The 24,006-nt window shown below is 42.2% G+C and overlaps 1 protein-coding gene across 34 annotated transcripts in view; it reads right to left on the reverse strand.

Annotated features, from left to right (window-relative positions):
• The window catches only part of SGCE (sarcoglycan epsilon), a 54,981-nt gene extending 39,052 nt beyond the window's left edge, over positions 1-15,929 (reverse strand). For 13 of the 34 annotated variants that reach the window (XR_010598258.1, XR_010598259.1, XM_065583125.1 and 10 more), the window contains exons 1-2: positions 15,642-15,929; positions 7,127-7,231 (exon numbers count right to left, since the gene is read on the reverse strand). Coding sequence is in view for 17 of the 34 variants with exons in the window: in XM_065583125.1 (XP_065439197.1) it covers positions 7,127-7,231; positions 15,642-15,750 (214 nt within the window). In the remaining 17 variants the exon portion in view is untranslated. Of the gene's footprint in view, positions 1-57; positions 146-482; positions 607-7,126; positions 7,232-15,641 lie in introns of all 34 variants that reach the window. The other 21 variants (XM_065583147.1, XM_065583139.1, XM_065583150.1 and 18 more) reach the window with 15 other exon arrangements.
• Between the last annotated feature and the right edge of the window lie 8,077 nt (positions 15,930-24,006).

The following is a 24,006-nucleotide window of genomic DNA, read 5'->3' on the forward strand; positions in this document are numbered from 1 at the left end:
TGCAATACTATGGAAATTTTCATTTCTAGGGAAAGGAAAGCAACAAGCATTAGATACCTGTTAATAAGTTTTTAAAAGGTTGTGTGGGTTTAAGAATACAATGCAAAACAAATCCTCTCTTTGCCCATTATGTATCCTCCAAGTCCTGTACAAGATTCCAGTAAACAAAATTAGACAGTTTTTAATATTTCAAATGCTAATCACATACTTACTTTTATTATAATAATGATAGATAATGAAGAAGCCAATGAGTATTTTTTGGAAACTTGTTTATTTGTGATATTCCATATATCAATAAAAACACATATGAGTGTATAATCAAATTTCCCCCATATTTTTAACAACAAAAATAAGGAACAGAAGGAACAAAGTAGCCTATACAGGCTTAATAACTTGTTTGTAAAATAATTAAATATGAATATTTAGTCAAATACATCCTGATGAAGGCTGTTTGTATGCAAGCAAGAACTTCATTATTATACCTTATTGTAATTTTTCCTTGTTCTTTGTTATTCTGTATTTGTACACTATCAATAGCCTCAGAACATAGGGTAATATTCTTCCACTGTTCTGCATGCAAGACTCCCACGGACATCTATGGTAGTTCTGTGCACAAATTGAGGGTAGAATGAATTATATTAATCACACCACACACCAAGGGTAAAATAAAAATGTCATAATTCCACAGTGACATTTTTTAAATATTTAATATTTACTACAAAAATTGAGTGCTTCTGTCTTCTGATTACATCTCATGTTCTAAAAAGACATATTACTATCAAAAGTGTATATAAACTATGTATATACAGTTATATTTGACAAGACATAATGTGAATTTTAATTTCTTTCTGTTGCTCAAGGTAAACTTCAGAAGTTAAATTTTAAAGGAGTCTCCATCCAGCCTCCCATTTTTCACCTACAATTTTGCAGTTACAGCAAACCAGGTATTCAGATAAAAATAGACATACCATCATTTTTATTTCCTGTTATTTGCAGGTTCAAAATGAGAGCCCAATTTTAAAATCAAGCCCTATATGTGTGATATAAAATTGCTTAGTTTTATATATGGCACTAATCTAAACAATAACATAATACATTGGTGTGACACCTCATCTTCCCATAAGTGAAGAAGATTCACATTCTGTCAAACTAGAATTTTACAAGTTTATACATACTAGGATCATTCACAACAAACATAAAAAGGGACTCAGATAAAATTCCAATCCATTTTTATTTCTCCTTTAAATTAAAACTTGAACTCTTTTAGAAAAAACTGCTTTTAAACCCCAATGAAGATTTTACCAAACATTGGAAAAATCAGATTGCACACGCAACACAAGAATGGAGTTGGGTGGGGATGATATGCAATTCACACAAATTCACATTGTGCACACCTGGAGCCTTCCATGTTTTACTCAAATTGTTCAGCTGCAGGATTTACAATCGTGAGAGCCCTTGTTTTAGAGAACTAACAACTTGTTCTCATGAAAAACAGCTTTGATGGTAATCAAAATGAGACCCGCTCAGTGCCCTTTTCAGGGCTAAGCTTTGAAAAACATTGTGTCAAGTAGAATTTCAGATGGTTGGCATAATTATAAATCATCAAAAAACATTCTACAACTGCCTGAATCTGGAGAAGAATGTGCATTTGTCCTAAGCTATCAGGGGATGAAAATGAACTTGCTCATTGAGTCCCCAATTGTCATTCCCATGAGCCAGGCTGCAAAATATGGTGAGTGGGCTGGACAGAATATCTGCAACTCCTAGACTGATGTCATAAATTATTAAATTCATAGAATGCTGAAGATTTTTCTGGTTTTTTTTAATTATTATTTCATCTTCTATAGTCATCCTAGACTTAAGTTATTTCTCATTAAGTGCATTCACAAAAAGGATAAAGAAAAGTGTCAGATACTAAAAGACTTTTTTCTAATTATCTCCTTGATAATTTGGGATTCATTAGGATGTAATGCCATCTTCACCAAACTTAAAATAAACTCCACTTTATATTTAAAGAGGCGACCCTCAGCTCATAAATTGTCATAACTACATTGAATAGAATGTAGCCAGCTGAGGGTCTGCCCCAAAGACTGTAAACGCCCCCAAGCATAGAGTTTATTTGATAATGAATATCAATATACCTTTCTGATAGGTGCTATGGAAGAGTGTGTAGAAATAGCAGATCTGCTAATGTAATATTTAATTTCAAGATGCATGGTCTTTTGAAACAAATTTTAGTGAACCTTTTTCTTTTAAACATTCGCTAAACAAGATATGCTTGAAATTTGCTGTTTCCAGTTTGCTATCTTTGATTTAATAACTGTTCTTTGGCATCTTCCAAACTTTGTGTTCATTCCCATTATAAATATATAAAGACCGGCTCAATGTCAAATGTCCCAATATTTACTGTATTACTGTGTGTTAAGTGAGTTATATTTACTATCATAAATAGCCTCTCGAGCATTCTAAAATATATCCACTATTTTAAAGAACAGTACAATATAAGCAAAAGAGAATCCATGTTCTCTAGCTGGCTGAAGTGGAGCCACTACAGGCTGGCCAGCCTTCAGACATGCTCCTTCTCCAGCAGAGCTACATGTGTTTGGGGCCATGGTACTTCTAAGTCCCTGTCTGTGGGACTTGCAGCTAATAGGCACAGGGAAATTTGGTGGGGGGCCCACTCTGAACTCCCTTGTTGTCACCTAGATCACCCATTTTTCACAGGGCATGGCACCATGCCCCAAATTCATCCGTCACCATGCCCCTTCTGCCCTCTCCAGTTACATGGTGGCCACATGTGCTTAACTCTCTCTGCTCTGGGCACAGCTGGGGATCTGCATTGGCAGGATCCCCACAGTGTGCTCAGTTCTGTTGTGGATCCCCATCCACATGGTAGCACTACCTCTTAACCCACTGCCAGGATCAAGCCCTTATTGCTGATAACACCCAATTGAGGTAAGATTTCTTTTTTCAATTTTTCTTTAGGACAAGCTTATTGCATGATGTTTGCTCACAAAACATTGCTGAACAACAATTAGTAACAAACATTCTATTCCTTGCACCAGATATTCTGAGCCTGGTTTTCTAAGATTAATAGCTTCAAGCGCCACATATATTACTGAGCTCCAGAAATCAATCTTTTTCTAATTATATTTATGTATTAATCCTGGTTATCACAGTTGCCTTTGCCCATTGTGAATTTTGCTTTTATTAGATTATACTAAACAGCCAGACCTTATAATAATTTTATCAATAAGAATAAATTCAAATAGTCTTGAAATGTAAATACATTTTATGAAAAAAATCTGCATTAATAAACCAGTTATTGTTAATATATTTAAAGCAGGTTTCATTTAATTAAATTAACCTAGAACAATTTGCTGCATTTAATCAAAGTTGGTAAGTACATCCACCATCTTGCCTTAGTGACCCAATAAAGTCTCGCACTTGCTTTTGTAAATGAACTATAAATAGATCAAGGAAACAGAATTATATAGGAAATTGTATCTAACAAGATAATCTGAAAAAATAATTTGTAACATTAATAAGATTATTTACAGAACAGAAAAGGTGAGAAAAATATGCTGACTTGATGAAACCTAAAGAAAAAAATTATCTATTTTTCTGTTCCAGATGCTTTGCTTTATACCTTGAGACTTTAATACTACAGCAAAGATCAGTTTCAAAAAGGAGAATCAATGAAAAGGTAAGGTAAACTTTCTCTATAAGGAATACTTATAGAAGAATTAATAAGAGAGACTATAGTGGGGAATTTCTGCAGAAAAATTATTTCTCTGACATGTATTATGTCTTACATAGGCAGTTTACTGGATATTCCCACATACACTACAATGGGTGCTCCTGGTAATGGGACATATTCGGTTGTTGAGGTAAGTGTACCATTGAGGACTTTCTGCAGATGTAAAATGATGACGTTGGTGGACAGTTAAAACTAAGCTTCAGAGGAACAAATTAATCCTAAAAATGACCTTACCATGTTGAACATCCTAAAAGCAGCTTTAGAATTTGGCCCACAGCTGGAATGGAAGTTAGGGTTTCTCTTTACTGAAAAAATTAGTGTGTTTTAAAATGTTCACTGATGTGTTTGGATTAATGTTTTTAACACTAATTAGCACCTAGTATAAAGTCATATTTTAAAAAATTGCCTACCAGTGCTACAATGCTTTAAGTTTACAAAGCATGTTACAGACATTAGTTAACCCTGACAATAACCCTGTAAGTTAGTTTATAGTGTTATTGTAATTATTCTAATATAATCATTTATTATTATTAATATCGTTACCCAGGTGGAGTCTTGGGTTAACCAAAACCAACTAACACATTTAAGCAGTAGTCGCTCTTTCTACATTAAGTTGAAGTCCTGTTTAAAACAGTGTTAAAACTCTGTTAGCAAACATCTTTTAAAAAACAGTTCTATTTTCCTAATCTAGATTGGGCCTTGAAAGGTAGAGTTCTACCCTCTGGGTATATATTAGCTTCATTAATGCTAACGTAATTGAGGACATGCATCCACAAAAGAAAAGATACATTAATCCCACTTCCCCTTCTGTTTTAATCAATAATCCCCTGCCTTTAAAGGGCAAACTCTAAAATATTTTGAGAAAATAAACCCCCTACATTTTCCTATTTGCAGTCTTTAATACTAGTTTCTAATCCCAGTTCCACTAATTGGTCCCTAGTATTTTAACATGTTAGCTATCTACTTACTTATGCCCTCATTACCATATTATTTAAGCTTCATACTCATTAATGGATTTTATCCTCACAGCACCCATGTGAGGTACAGAAATACACCTCTACCCTGATATAACGCAGTCCTCGGGAGCCAAAAAATCTTACCGCATTATAGGTGAAACCGCGTTATATCAAACTTGCTTTGATCCGCCGCAGTGCGCAGCCCCGCCCTCTCCCCCCCCACCCCCGGAGCACTGCTTTACTGCGTTATATCTGAATTTGTGTTGTATCGGGTCATGTTATATTGGGGTAGAGGTGTATCTCCATTTTAGAGATGGACAACAGAGGCACAAGGCACATTGATGGGGTTGCCAATTTTGGTTGGACATATTCCTGGAGGTTTCATCACATGACATAATCTTGCACTGAAGATTAATCTTGAAATCCTGGAGACTCCAGGACAACCCTGGAGGGCTGACAATCTTATATATTGAATAACATGTCCACACAGCCATTCAAAGCCTGTGGCTGAGCTGGGAATTGTTTCCATTAGGTCTCCCAAGTCCTAGTCCAGTATCTAATCCACTAAACCATCCTTCTTACTTATGTATAATTCAGTGTACTTTGAATGATATATTCTATTCATTGTACAGGATGAATTTTGACCTTACATATATTTATCTTATAACCACATATGAACTGTAATAACACAACTCTGGAGACTGGTATTTGGAAAGTTCTCCTTCACAGCCTTTCCTCTCCCTCCCCCTGATGTTTCTTCAAAATGAGAAAGGAAGTGGAAGGTGAATCTTCGGTCCAATATGCCACTTGCTCTTCCTCTCCAGCTGATAAGAAAATATCTCATTTATGGATAGTTTGTTATCTTCAGGCTGTGCAGCCTTTTAACAATCTTCTATGACTGACCAACTATGGAGAAAAATGTGCAACTGTCCTAAAATGTCAGAAGATGTAACTGAACATTCTCACTGACTCCCATTTCCGTGTCATTCCATGTCATTTCCGTGAGCCAGATTGCCAAATATTCTGAATATTATTCGACAGTTTTTGTGTGACTCCACCTCATGGAAGGGGAAAGTTTTGGGCTACTGTGGAAGCATTCTGTGTCTGCTACCGAAGAATATTTCATTTCTTACTAAAGTTCGTACATGATATGGTCCCAGATTAGGTGCTCTCAAGGCATGTAGGGGGCATTATCTACCTTCAGTGCACTGTTTTTACTCCTCCTTTCCTCCCTGACTCCATGAATGCCTTTCTGTGAATCCTGGGATGTACATGCTGGGAAGGGTTGGAAGCTGCACAGGCCTGAGGGATAAGAAGACAGGCTGGGAACAGAGGGGAGAGGAAACATAAATTGTCTTTCTCTGGCCCTGTAAGGATTCCCCTGGGAAAATAATACTGCCTCAGACTGTATTACCTCTTATGAGAAGTGTTTCTTTTTTACCTCTTATGAGTAGTGTTCCTTCCCCATAGATACTGGGGACAGGCATAGCCAGGAAATCACCCCACTGGAGCGGCACTGTCAGAGAGCCTAGAGGCTGTGAGCTGTCAGAGGCCAGAGCTAGCAGAGAGGACCAGGATCTCCGTGTGGATGACCCTGCACTCCCATGGATTTCAGAGGATCAACCAGGTTTGGTGACAGGCCTGCAGTCTATTCTGCATGAAAGGGGGGAAACCCATTCTTCTCAACAGTGAATTTGGGGGATCTTCACAAGGGAATCCATATAGAAGTTTCTTCCTCCAGAGCTCCTTTTCCAGGTTCCCTGGGTAAGGGTGATCCTGGCCAGAGCTAGAGCTCTAGGGAGATCCAGATCCTTCACCTAGCTAGATGATGCATGAAAAGTTACTGGCATTTTCTCAGATAACTGTTGGTCACAGTAAAATTCAGCTGCAATATTCTATGTAAAAGCGACAGAGTCCTGTGGCACCTTATAGACTAACAGACGTATTGGAGCATAAGCTTTCGTGGGTGAATACCCACTTCGTCAGACGCATGGGTATTCCTACAGATTCTATGTGTATTCCTACAGATAAGTAATAAAAATTGTTTTTTTTCTACATATAGATATGGAATGAATTATTTTAATAGTTATAACAAGTTATTGCATTAAGCACACTGCAAAGATGTTTTTAAGCAACCAGCAGTGAGAAGAATATATGCAATATTAGATTATACACACAGCCATTATTTTAAGCAAAGCCATAGGCAACATAAAAACCCGAGGGAAACTAAACATAAAGACATACAGAATCCTGAGTTTAGAAGATTAAAGAACTATAAGATTGTTTTTCAAAATTACTTACCTTGAGATGTCATTTTATTAATAAACATTCACTGAAAAAGCAAAGGTAATATTGAAAGCAGATGTTGACTGAACCCACAATGGGATTTAAATTTACAACCTAAACTCACCATTCTTTTCAGCAGCCCTTATTCTGCTGATAATATAACTGTTGGGTTGCTTAGTCTTCCAGTTAATTGTTCCATTTATCCCTTCAGCAGAGCTTAACAAAAAAGCTTTTCAAAATAAAATAAATGCAAACAAAAAAAGAATTAATGTCAGATTAACAGACTCCCACAGATCAAATGCCATTAGCTGGGATCAGATTCTTTTAAAGCCAGCTTTTGTTTTCAACTTTTCTTCAGAGTGTAGAAACAGAAATAAATAAAATAGATGGTGCTGGTTTATATATCCCTCTGGCAGTCACCATTTTTGCATGCAATCTCCAAATAAGGCCAGGTCTACACTTCAGACAGCCTACGTATATCAGACAGGGTGTGATGGTATGTGATCTATGACCAACACAGCAATACCAGCAAAAGCGCATTGTGCAAATGCAGTTATACTGTACTTTTAGCAGCATAGTTTGTTTTGCTCTGGGGATGGGGGTTTAGAAAAAACTATACTGGTAAAGGTGCAGCTTTGCCAGTACAAACTGCATCCGAACTACGAGTGCTTTGCCAATATAACGTACTGGTATACCTATACCGATAAAGTGCAATGTAGACAAGGCATAAGAGGTTGAACAACAAGTCACACTCAGTTCACGCTAATACTACACTATTAATTGGCTAACAATTTGCTGAAGACAAAGCAATTTAGATTTTCCCCAAAGACCAAGTGAATCATTATGGGCCTAAGTGTGCTCCACATCACATTCAGTATAATAATGTGCCACGTGTAATATATTTGTTTTAAAGTTCTCATAAAACAAATTCAAATCCATTGTTCAATAGAGGATTATGTTTATGCAAGTAAGCAAGGAATTTTAAATATAAAGGCTATATATCAAAGTGTTTACTGTGACAGTTAATATAAATGTGTGTGTGATTTAGAGTTTACCACAATATATTATTATTGGAATGTTTGTTGTTGTTCTAAATGTATGAAACACTTATCTTCAAATCAATGTAATTTCTACCAGCAAGGCCATTTAGTTCAGAATGATAGCAAAATCAATGTTTTGTTTACCACTGATTTTTTTTAAAAAACCAGCCCATTAACTTACTAACAAAAGGATGTCTTAAAGAAGTTGAAGAACATCATATGATGGGAAATGGGTAGGTTATAATCAACAGCCTTGCATGTATTCAGTTTGGGGTAAGGACAAGTTTTAATCTTCTGAAATGAAGTTAAACTGCTTTTGTCTGATTTTTAAAGATAATGTCAAGCTGTAGCTTCTTGCCTCGGACCCAAAGGTGGGAAGTAGGGAGGACTGATGATAAATGGGCTAGGAGGGCTGAACCCCACACATTAAATCCCCCTTTATTTATTTAAAACAAAACCTCTTCTGGCACATGACTTTTTCTCCCTTCTCTCCAGCAGCTCAATGGAAAGCAGCAGCCGGTTGGATGGGACAAGGGGAGAAGGGAATGGTAGAGTCTAGCCCCATCAGTGAAGAATCAGAATAAAGTCCAGGATGGGAGGGGCAGGTGGGCCACACTAGGATAAAAATGTGCTAACGTTCAAATTCTACTTGTGCTGGCTACACTAGGGTTTTAAAATGTCTTAGCTAATACATCCTAATAGTGAAAAGGGAAAGGAAACTGGTCAGATCTTCCATGCAGGCATAAAAACCAGTCGCAGATTAGCCACTAGGCCAATGGGGCCTGTGCTCCACAGCCCCGGCCAGTTGGGCAGCCCTGGAAAAATGGGCACCCCCCGCCCCAACCTGCTCCGCCTGGCGCTCCTGCCGGGGAGCGGGGTCAGGGCATAGGAGCTTGCCGTGCTCCATCCACCCGGTGCTCCTGCCGGGGTGTGGGATTGGGGCACAGGGGCTTGCCCCACTCCGTCCACCCACATGTTGCTCCTGCCGGGGAGCAGGATTAGGATGTGGGGGAAGGAGCGTCGGGCAGGCAGGGCAGGACAAGCCCCCGTGCCCTGACCCCATTTCCCAGTCAGGAGTGCCAGGGAGGAATGCAACTGCAGGCAGAAGAGGTGGGGAGGGGCCCCCACTTGCTCTGGCCCAGGCCACAAACCCCTAATCCCCCACTGATAAAAAACACTGTATCTGGCTCCTGCCCATCACATACTCTAGAATCCCTGACACAGTCGAGGTGGGGAGGGGTGAGGGCATGGCCAGGCAGGCTGTGTGCCAACAATCCCCAGATGGTCATGGCCCCTTGGCACTATCACCAGCTGATCTATATTACAGCAGCCCTTAGACTAGAAACAAGCAAAGAAGTTTCAGATTTGGAAGATGGTAATGGGTTTAAAGGACTAAATAAAAACACAGTAAAGTCAACAGAAGCAATCAATGTCAAGACATTGAAATTTCTGCATAATTAATGTATTTTTTAAAATTGTTGTTATTCTCTCCTTGACACACTTGGACTTATGGTACTCCACTAACTCTCACTCCCATTATTTAATTATAAGGAAACTGGATGTCTCCAAGGACTTTGAAATAAGATAAAAACATTTCACATCTATGCCATTTGTTCAAATCCAGCCAAGCTGGTGATGACCAAAAGTTGACAGAACTGGAAAGCTGTTCAGTGGCCAATAAGAAGTAGTTTCACTAGTTGCATTTTCTTGTGTGTGGATATTCAATTCACAGAACCACCATTACACATTTGATAAGTCTCAGTAAAGAAGCCAATGGCTAAATGAACATGGAACACATCATTTCAAAGACAGTACCTCCAGACTTTTCCTGAGCATTTAATTTTATTAAAATAAATCATACCACCTTAAAATTATTAAAACCTCAAGTGGGGCATGGTATATATACTATCCAACCTCACTGGTACTTCAAATACCTCGCTTGATATTACATAAAAATATTATAATTACATTAATTTCAGAACGATTTATAATTACATTCTGCATATTAATATTGTGTCCATGGGTTGTGGAGTCAAACAGGAAATGGTTAAGGGGCTGAAGAGTAGATGCAGCTGGACCTCATGCACCTACCTGGCACAGCTGCTATATATAAATGAAGGAAGACACAAGACATGGCCAGATTAGAAGGAAAGAACTAAAAGCTGTGTTTTTAAGATAGCTATTCTCCCCAAAGAAGAGGATGTTATTTTTTGGAGTTGGTTTATGTCTTACAAAGGTACGGCTGTTTATTGGACTTTGATTATACCCTGGAAAAGAGAGAATTTAAGAGTTTATTTATTTTATAATTTTGTACTATCAGAAAGGGAATGCCTAGCCCGTGATAAAAGCAAATAAGAAGTTCTGAAGTTTAATTACAACATACTAATAGCCTTTAAATGTTCACTGTCAACTTGAAGTCTACCTAATTTTTAAAAAAAGTTAGCCACTTTCAGGTACTACATCTGGCCTACCGCCTCTACCATGATATGTGATTTTTATGCTCACATTTTACTACTTCTGTAAATGTGTATTTTCTCTTCCTTGGTGTGATGTGAAAAACCACACACAAGCACAAGTAACTAGCTACAATACAGTAAATATTGTCAACTGTAAAAATAAAGAAACAGAAAACTTATGATAACCTTAAATTATCTTTTGCATTGGGGCTCCCAGGTAAAACTGAGGTTGCTAAAAGGAGGTTTTCTCCAATCCTAGTCTCTCTCCCCTTTATTTAATGTGTTATGAGAAACCATTCAACTGGCTTAAGGGGCATGGGGTGGGGGGAGGATATCTGTTACTGGTTCTTTAGTTTCTACATCTGCTTCTAAAATATTAATATTTCTTTCTGTACTACAAAGGTTACTTTTTTATTCTTATGAGAATGAATTAAAATAGCAACTTTGTAGAGTTATCTAAACTGGGGGGAAAAGACAAATCTACAGGATAAAAAACAAATTCAAGAAAATGTAATTAAGGAACTTTACAGATCTATACCAAGATTTCTAATGTCCAGACTCTATACTTTCTTCAAGTTTCGGAGGGAAAAGAGTTGTATAACTATCTGATGACACTCCTCAGTTTGATGAGAAATTGTAAATCCACCTTTCAAATATCCAAAATAGTCTGTAATTTTTTTCCTTCTAAATTATGCCACCACATAAACAAAAAAACTTTATTCCATAATTGCAGTCAAACCAATCAGATGACTATTGTAAAGACTCACCCTTCTGTATCTACTTATCTCATTAATATAAATTTATTATATTATGTTTATATTTATATTTTATATTTTTTTTTGATGATGTGTTATGTCAGCAGAAATGACAATATGGAATGGATTAAGGCATGAGCACTAGTTGCTTAGGGCTGCTCCTCCTTAAGTCATGCATGTAAGAATCTGAACTCCTACTTAAACAAATACATTTCTAGCCCTCATGGTGCAAAGAAAATACTGAAAAAAGAAAACAAAGTAATTGATGCAGTGATGTCTGAATCTACAGGTGGACAGAAACAGTAGCTCAGAGAGTACAAACTACTCCATTCTTTTCAGTGGGTTTTATTGCCAAGACCCAGTCCACTGCTTGTGTGGTCCTGCAAACATTATTCTAGTGATCATTCTGTGGCAGGAAGAGACAAGTGCAGTGGGTCTAGCCCAGTTTCATAAGCAGATATGCCCCAACTTCTGGAGTAAGTATTGGGGGGTCTAATGTTTCTGCTGCTGCCTCTCCAAAGGGGGAGGGGACCTTTCTTACTGTTCCTGAGGCACCCATATTATTATCCCTGCCTCTACTACAGGGGAGGAAGCCCCTGCACTACCACTCCTAATAGAGGAGGTGGGGGAATGCCAGGGCTGTGGAATGGGGACAAGGTTGCAAGGGAACAGCCACAAGGGGATGTGTGTCTACGGCTCCAGATTCCCTTAATCTGACTCTAAAGGAAATATGACTGATTTATAAAAAATTTCAAAGAGAGAAATCAAGTATGAGGCTTAATCTTGGGATAATGGAGAGGTCTTCATCTCAGACTCTAGTAAACTCTTTTCCCCATGTCTGAAATCATGACTTGATAATGCAGCCTAGTTTTAACAGCAATTATTGAATTAGTAGTTCTTTGAAATAATAAACATTTTTAAAGCTTGTTCTACCGCAATATCAGGAATGTCAAGTCTTATCTTCCCTGGCTTTGTTGGAGAACTTCCAAGGGTGGGGGAAGAGGTCACAGATGGTCATCATTAACTCTCATATCACAAATGAAGAAATCAAGGATTCTGAATCTTAAAGTTCATTAGACAGTGGAATTAAATGTCAACAAAAAAACTCCTTGAAACAATAACTAAAAATCCCATACCCTTTCACTTTTTAGTCTCAAATGATATACCTTCTAGTCAACATGTGTTTTTTTTTCCCCCAGGGTTAATAAAATCTTTATTTCTGAAATAAACCTTTTTAAACCTTTGTTATTTATACATCATGAAGCAAAAAGGAAAAGAGCCTGGACTTGTGCTATTGCAGATCAAGTGCTATAACTAGAGGAGAGAGTAAGATCTTAATTAGCCAAACTTGCAGAAGACAACACTTCAAGCAATGCCCTTAATCAACATGCAGACCATCTACTAGTATCAGTAGATGTTGCATGCACAGGTCAAGAGCAATTTAAAAACAAAACAATGCTTCAGTGTATTAGGGGATGTTGAATTGCTTCCAAAATCCTGATTGATGTGCAAGTAAGAATTCAGAATTAAGTGAATGTCTTCAAATATATAACCCTGAATGAGATAAGCCCTGGTTATCTGAGGACAAACCCTCTGTGACACGCTACCAGAGTTGAGATCAGCAAAGAATCCTATGGTAAAGTCTCATTGATAACTTAGGGACGTCTGTTTTGAACTCGCTCCCCATTCCATTGAGTAGTGGTCACCAGAGGCCAGATTTATTTAATCTTTCAGGTTCAGCAAAGTCCTTTAAGCTATTAAAGAGGGAGAGGTATGGGATGATTACCTTATGGGCAGTTCTGTATTTTGTGTGTGAACCCAGAGCATAGGATGATATCTATAGCTATAATAGGGGTGGCCAAACTAACTGACCCTCCGAGCCACATACAATAATCTTCAGAAGTTTGAGAGCTGGATGTGCCTGCTGGGGCTCAGGGCTTCAGCCCTGCTCTTGCTGAAGCTCCAAGCCCCGGCAGTTGCTTCCCCTGGGGTTGAAGCCCTGAGTACCCCCTCCCTGCAGGGCAGAAGCTCCTGAGCTCCCCCTGTCCCAGTCTGGTAGGGGGAGAATGGGAGAAGGGGAGCTCTACAAACCGCACTTTCACCCTAAAAGAGCTGTATGTGGCTTATGAGCCACAGTTTGGCCACCCCTTTTATAAAGTTGAAGAAACAAGTAAATGAAGCTAATACTGCAATAAATACAGCATTACAGAAGTTTGATATAATGTAAATGGCAACCGCATGCTAAGATACAGTTCTTATTATGATGCAGTCTTTTAAACTACACATAGTTATCCACAACTGTATCCTATACCTTGCTCACATGGGTTACACTGTCAGACCCTTTAAAAAAAGCAACGCTGTAAAGCCTCGGATGGGTTAGTTTTTCCACATTCCCACTCCAGAAACTCATAAAAACCTTTAAAAGTACTAGATTTAAAAACAAATGATAATCTGTTATTTTAATTGTGTGGTTTATCCCTTCTGAAGTTAACCTTCATTGACTACACCACTTATATCCTGCACACTGAGCCCATTCATCTGTAATGTAGATGTAAATAACATGAGGTCTCCCACAGTGAGTACCAGAAATGAGCAACTAATCTTCCAAAACCCATTAATTTTTTTTCACTTTCTGTATCTATCCAGTTAAAACTGCTGAAAATTTATGGCTGTAGAGATTGGCTTAGCTCCTCCTTTTACTGACAATCTAATCCTAGCATTGTGGTGGGGTTGAGGAGAGGGGCAATGGAAAGCGTGCTTCTGCTCTCCCAAGAGGGGAGCTGTTTCACATATCTATGCTTGCTCGATAGAACTGGTATGATCCCCACGTTGCATTATGTTGGTGGATTAACCACAAACATATGAATCAAAACACTTGTTAGACTCCACCCCAAAAAAATTCACATTACTTCCATTTTTTAAATATTTTAATACATGTGGTGACCTTACTTATCATATTTAAGGTAAGTGATCCCAAATGCCACTGCTTAGTAGTTTGAAAGAATTAAATGGAAATGAACTTTTGATCACAACAAAGTGACAGAGAAACTATCTGATAAACCACCATTCTGAACAGCTATATACTCTTTTTCACTGCAAAATCCTGGTACCCTAATGATAAAGTTTGTGGGAGTGGCTGCACTCCTTTTGGTAGGCTGGCCTAACACTTTCCTTTATGAGAAATGTCTCTGCTTGAAGAGATAATGCTTTTTGTGGCAGGACTCTGAAAATAGTATGATCATGTGATTAAAGACTGTCATAAACATATGCAGAAGGGAGCAGAATAAAAGTTTCCTGTACAACCTTAATTCTGGCACTCTAACTTCTGAGTGGTTGACACTGGTGTGCCCATAATATTCTTAAGTCTTTATTGTATGTAATTATTTGCACAATGCCAGAAACATGCATGTCGCTTCAGACAGAGCTAGGAGAAGTGTCTGCAAATCCTATGAGGTCATAGCGGTGACAGGAAAAAAGAATCTTTGTAGCCTTCAATAAAACTAGATATATGCTCACTACCTGAATTGAGTAGAGAGATCTCTTTTAAATGACTGTGCCATCGGATTCTCTTCATGCATCACATCTCTTGTTCTTTCCATGATTACCTACCGCCTGTTAATCTATGGAGGCATGCATACCATATTCATTACTGTGCCATGAGGGGTACCTCTCTCCCATCTACGTCATATGTAAAGTGATGACTACTCCTAAAATGGGCATGTTGCTCCGGGTGTAGCTAAGCAGTGGTTCGGATGGGGAGGGGCTAGCCGACAATATAATTACATGGAAGGTGGACATCACATCACATCACCTCTAGCATTCCTGTAGATTTTTACAGCATCAGGCTGCTGTTTTATAGCGTTAGCACAAGCCTAGGGGAGGGGGCAGTTGGGGCAGTGTCAATCCTACAGAGGCTGATTGGGCGATGCACTGACACCGAGGCTCTGAAACTGGCTTTGCTGCAGAGACGCCTGTTTTCCGTAATGAGCCGATGATCGCCGTGAGCGAGAGGAGCGCGGGGCGGGGGTGGGGGGAGGTGTAATAAGGCTCCCATCGCTGCGGCTGCTGGAGGGCAAGGCAGGGTCAGCGGGGCCGAAGCTGCCGGCGGGGAGGGGACTATGGGCGCCGCTACTTGAAGGGAAGGTGGGAGGTTTAAAAGAGGAGCAGCTGCTGCTGGGGGAATCGAGGGGGCGCTGCCCTGGGGGTCGTGGGGTGCTTGTTGCAGTGACTGGGGCGGCCGCAGGGAACAAAGCGGGCTCGAGCGGCCCGCAGCCGGGGGGTTGAGGGGTGGCCGCCGAGGCAGGTCGGGGTTTGGGGTGACGGGCGGGGGGGGGGGGTACAACGGGGCCGCGCCCGTTCGATGCAGTGAAGGAGCCGCTGCGACCAACCTGTCAGCAGGAGGGTGGTGAGGGCGCCCCCGCTCCGCCTGCTCTGCGGCCGGGGCCCCGGCGCACAGCGCTGCATGGCTCCTCGCTCCTCCAGCCGCCGCTGCTGCATCCTCCGCTCGCTCGCTCCCTCCGTGCCGCCGCCTGACACCAGCCAGCGGCATCCCCCCGCCCCTAGTGACGGTCTCCAAGCAGCGCCGGTCGGTCGCCTCCGCGGGGCATGCTGGGAGGAGCCGAGCTCCCCTCAGGCCCAGGGGCGAGCCTATGCGCGCCCCTGAGCCGCGAGGGCGCGCGCAGGCCGAGCTCGCGACGTGTGTGGGGAGGCCTCTCAGGGGATTGGGGGAGGGGTAGTAAGGTCCCGCAGAGGAGCCTGGCGGGGAACCCCTGCTTCCAGTCACAAGGGCCCCCGGCCACGCAGGCTCTGGCCTGTACTTAACCCTGAGGTGGAATCTGAATTTCCTCCTTCCATCCCCTGCTGCACTGGCACAGAGTGAGCAGGGTTTGCCTCGCCCTGCAGCCCTCCATGCCACTGCAGCAGGGTGCAGCTGGACTTTGGCTGGGTTCAGCTTAGGGTTACCAGGTGTCTGGTTTTCCGATCGAAAAGGGACCCTGGCAGGTCTGGTCAGCACTGCCGACTGGGCCATTAAAAGTCCGGTTGGCGACACAGGCAGGCACCATACCTGGCTTCGCATGGCTCCTGGGAAGCTGCCGGTTTCTTCCTCTGGCTCCTAGGTGGAGGGACAGCTACTAACCCTTCTTTCTGCAACCCTCCTCGCCCCAGGAGTCCGCATCGAACAACTGTCTTCCCAGAATAAAAGCCACTTACTGGGCACCTCCTCTGCTGTTTGTTTTTCCCCAAGCATCGTCTGCTGCGACTGGCTACCTTTCTCCTGGCTTGACAGCAGCTCCTGGCTGCATGCATCTAGGAATGCCGGGCCATCTTCTGGCTCTGGGCCCCCCTCCTCCTCACCACCCTTGCTCCTGCTTTCCTCCTCCTGCCTTGTTGAACTCTGGGCTGCTACGGCCTCTGAAGTGTCCATGGTGCTCTTTGGAGTGGAGGTGGGGTCGCCCCCAAGTATCGCGTCCAGCTCTTTGTCGAAACGGCAGATCGTGGTGGCAGCACTGGCACGGCGGTTTGCTTTGTGGTAGTACAGGAAGCAAAAAGCTCAATTGCAATCTAGTTTGCAGCAGGGTGTAAGGGGACTATTGTCCCCATTAAACATTCCCACTGAGTTTTAGTTGACTAGCTCCCAGTACCAAAAGGAGAAGGGTCGATGGGAAATCAGAACCCTGAGACTGACAGTCCCCAGGGACAATGGGGAGTGGCCAATGCTCCAGGTCAGCCTGATTGATAGGACGGGCAGGCTAATCAAGGAGTCAGGAGGCCAGAGGGTTCCTGTCCTCAGAGCACAACCCAGAGAGAGCAGACCTGCCCTGGGTGCAGACCTGCAGCAACCAGAACCAGAGGGGCCAGAAAAGCAGCCCAGGAAGCAGGTCAGAGCTGGGAGCAGAGTCACAGAAGCAGCCTGCAGAGCAGACCTGTGATGGGAGCAGAGCTGTAGCAACCAAAGCCAGAGGAGCCAGAGAAGCAGCCCAGGGAGCTGGAGGCAGAGCAGCCGCAGCCGTGCTGAGGCAGAGTGGAGCTGGGGCTGGGGCTGGAGCAGTCCGGAGCTGGGTGCGGTGAGCAGCTGGGAAGAGTGAGAGGGACCCTGGGCAGCGGGCCCAGCATGGGGAGACGCCTCAGCCAAGAGGCCTTGCAGGCCAGACTTGGAGGGGGATCGTAACCCTGACAGGGCGGAGGTGATGCTGGGAAGAAGGGTCCTGTCACCCAGAGCCTGAGAGCGTGTGGCCACCACCAGAGCAAGTGTCCAACCCGCAGCATCCCTGCAGCACAGCCAGAGCCTGAGAAGGAGGTCTGGGACCTACAAGAAACAGACTGTGAACTGCCCTGACATTCCAGAGACACTGTTTGTGATGTTCCCTGCCACAGAGCGGGGTGATGTGTTTCCTTCAACCTTTCCCATTTTTCCTTATTCCTTTTTAAACTAATTGTTAATTAAATTGTATTGCTTTAAATCGTATGTAATGATCAGTGGGTCAGAAAAGCATCCAGTGCAGAGAGAGAGTACCCCGGAGTGGGACACCCTAGCCCCTGACCTAGGTGACCACAGCAAGTTTGGGGGTTGAGCCCCCCCAGGAATCCTGGGCCCAGCCTTGTTGGGGTTACGAGGACTCTGCCAGACAGGAGAGTGGAAGGGGAGTCCTCGAGGGCAGGGAGGCCTCTGGGTAAAGGAAGTGGGAGCAAGGACTCAGATCCTTCCGCTAGCCCATTTCACCTGGGTAGTGCAGAAGCCAGGAAAGTTCCCCACAATAGCGGGACCATTCCCCCGCTTACACTTACATTCAAGAGTTGATGGTTGTGATGTCCCCGTGCCACAGAGCGGGGTTGTGTGTTTTCCTTTAATCTTTCCCATTTTTTTCCTTATTTTTTTTAATTGATTGCTGTTGAATTAATTGTATTTGCTTTGAACTGAATGTAATGGTTAGTGGGTCAGGGAAGCATCCAGTGTAGAGAGAGCATTCCAGAGTGGGGACACCCTAGCTCCTGCCCTAAGTGACAACGACAAGGTTGGGGTCGAGCCCCCCAGGAATCCTGGCCTCAGCCTTGTTGGGATTATGAGGACTCAGACACACAGGAGAGTGGAAGGGGAGCCCTTGATGTCAGGCAGGCCTCTGGGTAAAGGAAGTGGGAGCACTTTCACTAGCCCATTTCACTGGGGTAATGTATAAGCCAGGAAAATTCCCCAAAATAGCAGGACCATACCCCCGCTTACAAAGAGGCAAATTTGATGGGAAAATATCTGAAACTGAACAACATAGACCCGGCTTTTGGCAGTAGCAATTGTCCCAGTGCTGAAGAAATTGAGGAGTGAAGCATAAAAATGATGGAAGTCCTATTACTAAAGAATAAGCAGATTTATCTGACGATAAGGAATGGAAATGTGAGAAAAGTGATGGAGAATCGTCTAGTTTTCCTGGTGATGTATAACCACCCAAAATATCTTTAATAATTATTAAACTTCTATAATTATAAACAACTATCCATATTTAAGTATACCCTAACACTATGATTCACTGTCACCACTCTATTTTTTATTATTTTTGTAACCCTTCTGCCAGGTGGAGCTGGCAGCAACCAGGGCCAGGTTCAATATCTAGGGGTTCCTTTTCAACAATACAACACAGAACCATCTTGAGCACCCCCCCGTAACCTGGGAAAATTACACACCACCCTTGGGCACTGATGAGAGGCAATACTTCCCCACTCGCAAACCAGGCAGGGCACTGAAGTCCTAAGCTGACAGGGCAGGAAAGCAGGGGCAGAAGTAGTCTTGGCACATCAGGTGGCAGCTCCCTGAGGGGTTTCTGTGATCCAACCCGTCAAAGCTGGAATTCAACATGAGGGGCAAAGCCTGTCAAACCAAATCACTGACTTCAAATTTCTGGTCTCAGTTGTGGTTTGGTATGATACTCTGTTCCCAGTAAACAGTGTAAACAAGGCATTACAAACATAGTTAATAGACATCATGACCTCTACTACTTTGATGAGAAGCTGCCTTGATTTCGTTGTGGCCAAGAGAGACAACGGATTTGAAGATGCTATCATTGCTGCCAAAGAAATGGTGGAAAACTTAGGAGTTGAGCGTGTCTGCAAGGAAACTCATATTCATCAGAAGAAGAGACACTTTGGTTACGAAAGCAGAGATGAGTAGTGGGAAGCTCAGAAATAAAATTAAAGAGGAATGTTTTTGCTTGCTCTTTAACACTGCTCGAGTGTCCATCGAAGAAAGGTTTGGACAAATGAAACACCACAAAAGACCTGGGGGGGTTTGTATGACCTTAGTAAGCTGCCGGTGGACAGGAAAACACTCTTGAACAATTGTACAGACCTTCACTGGATGCTGACACATGGGGAATGTTTGGACATCAATGATAAAGACCTCTATGTCAAATGGGACAACATCTGCCACATTTTGCCACATGGGAAGCACTCTCCACTCCAAGTTCTCCATTCATTCATGATGCAGAACTGAAAGACACTTTCCCTAATGTGTGGAAAGCTTTGCGGATTCTGCCCACGATGCTGGTCACAATCACGAATGGTGAGAGCAGCTTTGCAAAGCTCAGGGTCATTAAAACATATCTTCAATTGACAATGGCCAATGAGAGACTGACATTGCTTGTTATTTTATTGTTTGATAATGCCATTGGCCAGTCTTTGGATCTCTCTGACGCTTTGCTTCGTTTCACAAGGGCAAAGGCGATTAAAGCGACCTTTTGAACTAAAGGACTAGGGTTAACGTTGAGGCTGTCACCTACTGTAGCTCTATTTAGTACCCAATGTTGGTGCACAGTTCAATTTCTTCATGTTTGTACATTTCAGTTATTCTTAAAATTTAGAAGTTTCTATAAGATAAGAGGAAATGAATTTTTTATTTGCTTATGTATGGCATGAATAAATACAGCTTTACAGATCCTAGCGTGCAAATTTATCTTCTTATATGACAGGGATAAATCATGCATCAAAGTTGTGAAATGGATTACAAATGCAATAAAAATAAGGAATTCAAAAGTTTAAAAAATGGAGGGAGGTGCCGAAGACGCTCCTTGCCTGGGGTGCCATTTGGTCCTGGGCCAGCCTTGCCATTTGCTCCCAGTAGGGGACAATTTTTTAGCAGCCTCTGTGCTGCCCTAAGCACTGGTGCTGCAATATTAGCCAGCCCATTACACAAGACATATGCACACACAAAACTAATAATAATAAAGGGAGGAGTGAAGAGTTCTTGCTCCCATCCCCATCTGTAGCTGTGTATCTAGCCCTATAAATTTATTTTATTCTATGTTTAGGGTGGAATTATCAAAAGTGCACAGTGTTGTCATAACTGGACCCCCAGCGGGAGTCTTTTACTATTGAATAGAAGCAGAGTTCAGCCAATCCAGCACTTTTGAAAATTCTACTCTTATTTTTTAAGTTTGTAAAATTAAGTTGTCCTCTACCGGTTTAAACCATTTGAAAGTCACTGAAATCTCTTGGCAACCTTTTGAAATACTTGGTAACAATGTTTCCGACCTGGGGAAAAATGATCATCTACAGTTGTATTATCTTGTACAACTTTATCTTCTTAATTTGTTGTAAAACAGCGACTTGAACAACTTTACTTTCTATGAGGAATCGTTTATAACTGTGTAGTACAATTCAGAAATCTCAAACATCACATCACCCATATGAATTGGCAACATAAGAATGCACAATTTCAGTGTTTTGCTTTGACACTGTAAAGCTTCAAACTTCTGAGTGAAGCAGGGTCTTCGATCAGAACAAGCTCATTTTGATTCATTCTTTAGCTTGTCAGCTCTACTCAATAAATGCAATGTCATTCCAGAAGGTACTTATTTTGCAGATTCTAATGTGAGCAACTCACATGGATATGACAGGGCTCCAAGGCAATGCTGAGGCTCTGTTTACTTGTCATCTGCATTATTTTTAAGGCAATCTAAAGGTTCAACACAAATAACATGAAGACCCAATATTTTATCATATCTGGCTCACTGCCTAGACTCCTAAAAATGAATTCAAGGTTTTTGTGGTTTATCAGAAAATTGCATGTGCTAGCAAACTGTGCATGTGTATACATTCTTTTTCAGAAGAAAAAAACTTGAAATGGTAGTTGACATACATTTTAATGATGGGCTTATTAGAGAATATAAGCAGAACTTGTCATAAATTCAGTACTGGTCATTTTTACAATAACTGTAAATCTATTATCAGTATCTGACAGAGCTGTGTTTGCATAGAGAAAAGGTTTTTTGTTCACTAACTGGACTCCCATAGTGTCAGGAAGCATGGGGTAAAGTCAAATGATGTCATCAGTCCTGTCTGCACTCATAAAATAAGACTATGGAGTTCTTCCCCCTTGACATAGACAATCTTGGTGGTAATTGTCAGGACTTGAATTATAATCTTTTTGTTTCCTCCATATGATCTGATGTTGTTGATGATCTAACCTTTTGACTGTATGTTCTACAATCTAATTAACTATAGTTTCCTATTTGTAAAATTTATTTTTATTAAAGGATGCAGAGACCTTTAGATACAGAGCTTAACCTGTATTTTAAAGAAAACTTGATTTCTACAACTTTTGGTCATTAAGTTTTGTTGGGTTCTAAACTCTGCTTCTCTGGAGTTTAATCCTCCAGGATGGGGGAGTCAGCATTGCCCCTACAGTACCTACAGGCCAGATTTTAAAAGGTATTTAGGCCCATAAAAATGCAGATCGATACCTAGTGAGATTTACAGAATATTTCTTTGCATCTAAATCTAGATCCATACCCTTTGTTCTTACCCTACATTAGTCAAGGCAATATTGAAGAAGTCATGCCTTCCCAAATGTCAGCTGGTCACTCCTATCTTGTCATGGGATGACAAACAACAGAATAGCAAGATACTGAAGGAGTAAAGAAAAACACTTAGTTCTGAATTAGCATGACTAATATTCTCTATATCATTTCTCACTCTTTTTATTTATCTTGGGACTTTATTGTGTATTACTGAAAATGCACTTTCACCCTTTATGCTGACCACAGATGTGATCAGTATGTAATTGTGCTGCCAATTAAGGCAATTTCAGTTGCAGAACAAATTTATATAATGGGCCTTACATAAGTGGGTGCTATACATATTGTTACTCCTGATTGGGCAGCCTGCCAATTCTGCTTATTGTATACCAGGGAGGGTAATTTGTTGATATCTTGTATGATGCCACTGGAGGCTAATGTCCTCTATTCATAGAAGAGTGCAGTGTGGGCAGAAAAGTGAAAGCTTTCCTACACTGCCCAATCAGTAACCTCCACCTTGATCTGAACAGACTGCTCTCTAGATAGAAAAGGTTAGTCACCATGCCCATTCAAACCCTGTCCTCCCTGTTAAAAGCCAAGGTTGCAAACTGTGATTTGATGGTAGCTTTTCAGATATGGCCATACCTAGGGTTACCATATTTCAGCAAGCAAAAAAGAGGACGGGAGGAGCCCCGCCCTAGCCCCGCCCCTGTCCCGCCCTAGCCCCGCCCCTGCCCCACCCACTTCCCACCCCCCTCAGAACTCCCAACCCTCCCCCCCGGGACTTTACCCCCTACCTAAGCCTCCCTGTTACTTATCCCCTAACTGCCCCCTCCTAAGACCCCCCCCAAATGCCCCCCAGGACCCTACCCCCTACCTGTACCCTGACTGCCCAAAACCTTATCCACACCCCCAGAAAGCCCCCCCCGAACTCCCGACCCCCCCGTCTCTTGACTGCCCCCTCCAGAACCTCCCTGCCCCTTCTCCGACCCCCTGGCCCCCTTGTTGTTGGCCTTTCTTCACCTAACGTCTTGGTGAACTTGCTCAGGAACTGCCTGAGCCGCTGGGCAGCAGCGGGGGAGGAGCTCCAGACTGCCGGAGCCGATCTGCGATGCAGGGAGGGAGTGAGCTCTGCTGCAGGGGGAGGAGGGATTCCCTCTCGCTGTCGGAGCCCCATGTAAGTGGCACCATCCGGCTGCCCTGTTAGCCGCGCGTGCTCTGCATGGGGGGAAGGGGGGGGAAGTCCGGACATTAACAAATTCCCCCCGGACGCTATTTTTAGTTCAAAAATCCGGACATGTCCGGGGGAATCCGGACGAATGGTAACCCTAGCCATACCTGCAACAAGAACTGAACTGAACCACAGACTCATTTTACACAAGCAATCACATGGCAACACTTTCTTTCCCTTAATCATTGTGTCTAGATTCAAACCAGCATCTAGAAATGAGAGACTCCTGTCACTTTTCCCACTCCACCTGAGCTAGCAAGTCTATAGATTTTGGGTGAAACTGTTTAATATTCATGCTTCTGTAGTTTAGCTGACACCGGTATACCAGTGTCCAATGTGGAATTGCCACCCTGGACACAGTTCCAGTGGGAAATCTTTTCCTCCTAAGCACTTTACCTCAAGCAGTTTTCTAGCCCTGCTGTTACACAACCTCTTGCTGCCAGTCAGAAATGCACTTCCTTTATGTCTCTTTTTGTTCATGCTCTAGATACAACATATAACAGGCTATAGATCCAGAAGGGAACAGAGGTGTACTGGCAACACCAGTACTTTAGTGTTGGGACAGAAAAAGGAATTGCTATAGACAAGTGGTGCTTATGGGATTTGGCCTATGGTTTAGAGGTAGCTCAGTGGATTCCTTTAAAAAGAACCGAGTTCAGTTCTCAAACACTGCCAAGAAGGGATAAAAACACTTTTGAACTAGAAAAGATGCATGGGGGGGGGGGTGTTTTGTTTTTTGTT

This window comes from Chrysemys picta, chromosome 2 (genome assembly GCF_011386835.1).
Source record: "Chrysemys picta bellii isolate R12L10 chromosome 2, ASM1138683v2, whole genome shotgun sequence".
In the NCBI taxonomy this organism is placed as follows: Eukaryota; Metazoa; Chordata; order Testudines; family Emydidae; genus Chrysemys; species Chrysemys picta.